The sequence below is a fragment of the Varanus komodoensis genome, unplaced genomic scaffold, assembly GCF_004798865.1.
Source record: "Varanus komodoensis strain SLA01 unplaced genomic scaffold, ASM479886v1 scaffold182, whole genome shotgun sequence".
Taxonomy (NCBI): domain Eukaryota; kingdom Metazoa; phylum Chordata; class Lepidosauria; order Squamata; family Varanidae; genus Varanus; species Varanus komodoensis.
The window spans coordinates 180,441-187,584 of NW_025335532.1; the positions used below are offsets into that span (position 1 = coordinate 180,441).

A 7,144-nucleotide genomic window follows, 5' to 3' on the forward strand; every position below is an offset into this window, starting at 1 on the left:
GAACACCCTGGCAACCTGGCTGGCGTGTGTGGTCGCAAGAATGAAGTGTCTGCTGGCAAGGAAGCCTGGGAGCCGGGCAGGAGAGGAGCCTCTTGCCCCAGCCAGGGCAACGCAGCATCCAGGGAAGAGAAAGGTGGGTCACAGAGCCCAGGTGAGCGGGATAGTGGAAGGGACCCCCTGGGAGGAAGGCTGGCCCAGAGGCTGGTCCTCCTCAGCCTCCCTGGCTGGAAAGGGAAAGACAACCGGGCAGCCTTGGCTCAGGGGCAGGGCCTGCGCATGTGCAGCGGCTCCTGGTCAGCCTGCGGCACCTTCGGGGGGGCTGAGAGGTCCCCTCAGAGCCCTGAGAGCCGCCCCATCAGCACAGAGAAGATGGAGCCAGACATGCACAGCAGCTCCTTCCGCTCCCCACTGAGTGGGGTGGGACAGGTAGGGCCAGGGCCGTCTCAGCGCAGGGGCCTGCTGGGCACTTGCCCGTGGGCCCCGCACTATCTGTGCATATTATTATTATTGTGAGCCACCCTGAGGCTTTGGCGAATGGGGCGGCATAGAAGCCTTCTCAGTAAAATAAAATAAATATTAACCCTTGGAAAACTGGACAACTTCCAAAATTAACAGTGGTTGTCGTTGTCGTCGGGGCCCCAGTGCGCTGCTTGCCCGGGGCCCATCGTGCTGTTGAGCCGGCCCTGGGTAGGGCTGAGGGAGGCTCTGCCCAGGCAGAAGAGGGTGGGGGCCACGGAGGAGAAGCAACGCTCGATGGCTGAGCCTTCTCTTTCGCAGTCTAGCTGGGGAAGGAAGGCAGAGCCGCCGCATCTCCCACCTCGGTTGCTGAAGTGAGGGAGGGCCGGGGAAACTGACCCACGGCCTGCGGGCAAGTCAGGGCCTGCAGCAGGGGCCGTGGAGCTGGCTGTTTTGCAGCATGGACTGGTGGCAGCGCGGGGGGGGGGGGGGTCTTTGGGCCCCCTTTTCCCCCTGCCCCACACAAAAAGGGGGGCCCCCCCCCCCCCCCCCCCCCGATCTGTCTGCCTGGGCTGCGGGAGGCACAGGGGTTCGCCTGCAAGGTGGAAGGGCCCAGGTGAGGGTTCCCACTGAGACGACACCAGGGCCTTCCAAGCCTCCCCCTACTGGGGGGCTCCCCTGTTTCAGGCGGTTTGCTCTTTCCCTTCCTTCCCTGCACTGGCTAAAGGTTTTCTTCCTCTTGGAGCATCACTGGTTTCGGTGCCGCAGCAGCTGGGACGGAGACACAGGGGCCTTTGTCTGCCGCCGTCCTAGAAATGCGATCCCAGCAGTTGCCCTGGGCTCCAGCAGGGGTGGCGGAAGTGGCCGGCCACAAGCTTCCCATCCGAGCTTGAAAGTGCATGTGCATGACGGGGGGGGGGGGGCACCGTGGGGCTAGCTTCTGGCCCAGGGGCCCTGCCCGCATGGAGTCACGGGGGCGAAGTGCGTCCCCCATGTGGAGGTGCCATGCCCTCGCCTTGGTTCTGCACCGTGGTCACGATTTGGCCAGGCTGGCCCAAGTGGTATTTAGACCCATTTCCCTGCAGGAGACCGAACAGCTCAGCTCTTCGAGTGGCTCTGCTCTAATTGCTCGGGAGGGTTCAAGTCCTGGGGAGGGGGGGCACAGGAGGCAGAGCCCCAGAAGTTGAGGTTGGGGTTAGGCGGCCAGTCAGGGGTGGGGAAAGGGCCCCCACAGTATCCTAGTCGCCTTCCTCAAGTGGCGAAGCGCCCACAGAGGGTCCTGCTCGATGGCAATTGCTTGGAGCCATCGCTCGCCCCCCCACTGCTTCCCGGGCGTCTGAGCGAGGGCACGGCCCCCTTTTGTAGATGTGGACTCGGGGCAGACCGTCCTGTCAGGGTTACAGGGCGTGTTTGGGGCGGAAACACAACCTGTTCATTGCATATTGACTTGTAACAGCTGCATACTCTACATCCGAGCAGATTCCAAGCAGTGAGCAATAGAAAGGATAAAACAAACAAACAAAATAAAATGACGTTTCTTGAAAGCCACCTAAAGCGCCCTGCTGCCTCTGGGTGCAGCACATAAATGGAATGAATGTGGGCTAGATGGAGCAACAGCCAGGGAAACAGAGAAACAGAGCGAGTCAGAAGGGGCCTCTCGGGCCATCTAGTCTGACCTCTGGCACCAGCCGGCTCCGCTCACGACATGCCCACCGTGTGGACGTCCAGCCTATCTTTGAACACCCACATGGATGGGGCCTCAACGGAATCAGCAAGTGATCTTGGTATACTGCACGTGAAAAAGTCAACTATATAATGTGGCTGCAAAAAGAACAAATGCTATTTTAGGGTGCATTAATAGAACTACCTCCTTGAAATCCTGTACAGCATTAGTTCCCCTTTATTCAGCACTGGTTAGGCCTCATCTGGAGTAGTGTGTCCAATTCTGGGCACCACAGTTTAAGAAAGTTAAAGGCACCCAGGTTCCTGTTAGAGCTGTACAAGAATGGGACTGATTACCTAGGGAGGTTGTGGGCTCTCCTATACCAGGGGCATTCAAGATGCAATTGGACAGCCCTCCGAGAGGAATGGTTTTCCTCCAGTGCCCTGCACTGAGCAGGGATTGGACTCGATGGCCTTCCAACTCTACTATTCCATTCTATGGTTCTAAGATAAGACTCACTCGATTTCCTCTGAGTGTGCCACTTGCAGAGTAAAACACTGTCTTATTTTAGGCTGTTTCTTCGTAGGTGAGGGAGCTTGGCCTCTTGGCAGCATCGCTCTTGACTTCCTGCTCAAATTCCCTCACTATGTTAAGGTGGGCATCCAAGAAGCAGGGGGTGGCGTTTCCTCGCAGAAGAAGGCATGCCGATGAGGTTAAAGGGGCAGGCCAAGGAGTTCGGAGACAGCAGAGGGGCCCCCCGTCTCGTGTGCGTCTATTCCTGTGAGCAGCCACAGAAGAGCAGCACAACTAGTTGTCTGTTGACACTCTGAGCAGGGCTGGTACCAGGGGCCTTCAGACGCCTCGCTCTAACGAAACCTGGCGAGGTGGTAAGAAAACGTGAGCGCAGTCGGTCGAAACATCAGGGGGGCCACCAGCTGCCCCTGCTCAAGCACACGCACCCTGGACGGGTTGGGCAGGGCAAGCGGTGCGTGGCGCCCGTCAGAGCACCCCGTGCACAACTTTAGGCCACCGGGGGCTCCCCAGAGCTCCAAGCACCTCCAGCTTTGCAGTACTCAGTGGTGCCTCATGCGTGGAACTGATCCATTTCAGGAGGCTGTTCGAACTCTGGATCCTTTGAAGCCCTAAGTGATGCTCCCCACTGGAAATGCAGGAACATGAATTCTGAACAAGACCCTCCTCAATAAACTTAAACAGCAAATACGCATAATTTAAGGCGAAATAGCACAATTAAATGCCATTTATTAATTAAAGTTTGAAAAGGCCCGCACTGAAAATGCTTGAAAAGGCTTACGCTGAAAAACCCCAGCCCGTGACCCCCTCATTTGATGCCAGGGCTTTGGAGATGACGTTCTCATCGCTGGAAGGAGGCAGATGCCACCCCCTGCCCAGCAGGCTGGCGTGGAGCACAGCCATGGCCCAGCACACAGCCTGTGCCAACAGAGGCGGCCCCGAGAGGGAGCGAGGAGGCACATGGCGAAAAGGCACTGAGAGCAATCCAAAGCCGAGCGAATGACGGCTGATGGGGAATTCCACACCGAACCGCACACTGCGAGAAGTCCTTCCTTTGTGTCTGTCTGGACTCCCCCTCCATTCAGTCTAACTGGATGGGATGACCGCACCGCAAGCCACCGGAGGGCAGGACGTGGAGCACAGCAGCGGCTCGGGTGGGGGTGATTCAGCGGAAGCCCCCGCTTTCAGTTCCTCCTGGGTGCAAAGAAAAGGATCTTGGGTTGCCGGGCAGGGGCAGAACCTGGGCTTGAGACCTTAGACAGTTAAAAGGCACTGAGAATGATAAAAAAGGCACACAGACTCAATGAGGGACAACCTGGGAGCAGACCTGATGTTTACGCAGTGACTACCTTTTTTCTCTGTGCCTGCAGTTCCAACGTGGAAGCATTGTTCGAACTTCAAAGAGATTTTCTCATGCCTCTAACATTTGAACTCTGGATCATTCAAAGTGAGGGTCATTCAAACGAGGAGGCACCACTGTACTTTCTTTGGTGAGCCATGGAGAAAAAGATGTCTCTGAGCCCTCAGAGCGACCCAGGGGAGAATTCTCCCCTCCTGCTGGAATTCTGTGCTCAGGTCTGAGCCTCTGTGCCGCCCACCCCCAGCAGCTGTGAAGGCCTCTGGATGATCGGTGGGGGAGGTCTGCTTGGAGAGACTTCTAAGCAACAGCAAAGCCACTGGGCTAAACCTTTGGAAATTCTCTTTACCACAAAAGCATTGCTAAGAGATGTTATTTAGCGTGTCCTGAGTGCCCCAAAAGCCAACAAAGTAGGTCATATTCTCACAAGGAAAGACCAAAGTGGAAGTTTCCATTCCTCTTGTAAATGTTCCAGTAAAAGCAGCAGGAAATTTTCAAAGTTGTGGCCACTTTTACAATTGGAATCTACTCTGAACAAAATAACTTAGGCAAACTTGTTTGGGTGAGGACAATTTCTGGCTGAGTAGGACTGTCTAAAGTTTCAAGAGCCCCAGAATTCACAAAGCTCAATTTAAAAAGTGCTTTGTGTAACTTAAAAATCTACGTAACCGTTGTACAAAATCTGGCCACAAAATTATACAGCTCCTGCCCACAGTGAAATAAGCATAGTTAGCTATAGACGATTTCCAAGGCTCTAATCTTAGGGCACTGTCCACGGGGTTTTCATGGCAAGGGCCCTGGAGGGGGCGGCCACTTCCTCTTCTAGTGGATCCTTCTCCTCCTCCTCCTCCGCCTCCTTTTGCCAGAGCTCTCTGCCATGACCCATCCCTCTTGGGTGCCCCTGCACAGCAGAGCTCCTAGCTTCTTCGCACTACGCAAGCCCCTTTGCCGCGGCAAGGCAGTGACCCACGGAGGGGCCCTGAGCATGCGCAGAAGGTGTGATGGGTTGTGGGTGATGCACACCCACAGGGGCAATGAAGAGGGGAGAAGGGGCGCACTGCAAGGATTAACACGTGCACAAAACAGGACGATGCCAAGAGCAGAGAGGAAGCTGCATGGGGTTATAGCGCTACGGGGTGATTAATTGGCAATCAGTGAACAAGGCAAACAGTGGAGGGACATGAATTATAATAGATCCCGGGTGTGAGTTTTGGCATTCAGGAGGGATGATGGCATCAGGACTGGAGAATCTGTCCTGCGCTGCTGCGGGTGGGCAGGGGGGCAGCCGGAGGCACTGCTTTGATTTCAGCTGCAAGGAAGCTGAGGGATGTCACCGTCCGCAACCTGATCTGAGTGTCTTAGCTTTGCCACATTGCGACCCGTGGCCTCTGGCGCGGTCGCGAGGCTCCCTCTCGCGGGAGAGCAGATGGATCCCGGAGCCTCAGAGCTGCCAGCTTTCCTAGCACAGGGAGCCTGGCTGAGAAGTTCTGGTTCCTTCTGGGGAGCGGAGCAAGGGCGCTGTGGCCCGATTTTACATCAAACGACACGCACAAGCATTCTTTTTATCAAAGGCTTTGTCCAAATAAAGTGTTTCCCGACACTACGGATGACCAAGACTGAGTACGAAGCAAGGCACCGCGTTTGCAGGCTCTGCAGAGACTTGCTCCCCTTCAGCTCCCTGGGATGGGCTCTCTGAGGGCCCTCGCTAGGCCTTGGGCACCCAAAACCTTTATTTAGTGGTTGGGCAACTGCTCCTTGCAAAAACTGAACTCTGAAGGTATACTTGTCAGATGACTCAGAAGAAGTCTGCCTACGGTCTGGCAGTCTGCCAGAACAAGACAATAAAAGCAATAGTTTAGATCCACATAGTTCTATTTAGAGGGGGGCAAAACTCAGTTAAATCATTATTTTGCTTCTGTGTACTCCCCAAAGCAGGTTGGGGCAGATGTGCCTGGGGAGGGGGCCGATGAGGTTGTGTTTCTGGGGGCACAGATTAGAGTCACTCCCCTAGAAACTGAGGGGCTGCTTGGGGCTATGGATGTTACGAAGGTGCAGCGTCCCGACGGGCTGCATGTGAAGGTACTTTGGGAACTGGCAGGAGTCCTCTTGCATCAGTTGGCCTCAATTTTTGAAGCCTCATGGAAAACAGAAGTTCTGGAGGATTGGAGGGTGGTGTCAATGGTCCCAATCTTTAAAAAAAATAGCAGAGGGGGCAAGGAGAACTACAGGCCAGTTAGCCTTACGTCCATCAACAGAGAAGCTAATAGTAGGAAAAGATCTGGAAGCCTTGGCTAGAGAACGGGGGTTGGCAGCCACACAACACGACTTCCGCAAAAACAGGTCCTGCCAGACAAACCTCGAGGATTTCCATGACACGGTTTCGAGGTGGCCAGATGAGGGTTAGGGTTAGGGATGTGGTTTACCTGGATTTTGGCAGGCTCATTGACATGGTGCCATGATATCCTGGTTGAAAAACGGATGAGCCCCGGGATAGATCAAAGCACCTCGATAGATTAGGGCACTGCTGACAGACCACAGGCAGAGTGCCGCTATGAGTGGGGAGTCATCGGGATGGCAGCCAGTGAGGAGGGGGGTCCCCCAGGGCTCAGTTCTGGGACTGATCCTGTTCAAACTTTTTATCAATGGCCAGGTGGAGGGGGTAACCAGTCTGCTGACCAAATCCATAGATGATACCGAAGTGGGAGCTGTGCCCACAACTGGGGAGCAGGTACTCCAGACCCAAAAGTCTCTGGAGAGGCTGTGGAAGTGGGTGGGGGCCAATAGGATGGCACTCAGGGTAGGTAAGTGAACTCAGGAATCAGGAATAAGTGCCCCAGGCACAGGATGGGGGCACAAGTGGCTGCAGGGCGGCTCCTGTGAGTGGGTTCTCGAGGTGCTTGTAGACAGCAAGCTAAACACAAGCCGGCAGTGCGGTGCCGTGGGTAGGAGAGTGAACGCATAGCCAAAGGCGTGGCTCCCGGATCGAGAGGCGCTGGTGCCACTCTGCAAGACTGGTACACCCAATACTGGCGTGCGGTGCCCGGTTCTGGGCTCCACATTACAAGAGGCATATGGCAAGGTGGAAGGGCATGCCTCCCTTCACCACTAGCTGGGGAGCATGGGCAGGGGAGGAGGCT

At 55.6% G+C, this 7,144-nt stretch overlaps 1 protein-coding gene across 1 annotated transcript in view; it reads left to right on the forward strand.

Moving 5' to 3' along the window:
* The first annotated feature begins 6,041 nt into the window (after window positions 1-6,041).
* Window positions 6,042-7,144, forward strand: part of GPC2 (glypican 2) — a 9,311-nt gene continuing 8,208 nt past the window's right edge. The window contains exon 1 of the mRNA XM_044426797.1: window positions 6,042-6,086. Within this exon, the coding sequence (XP_044282732.1) occupies window positions 6,042-6,086 (45 nt within the window). The remainder of the gene's footprint in view (window positions 6,087-7,144) is intronic.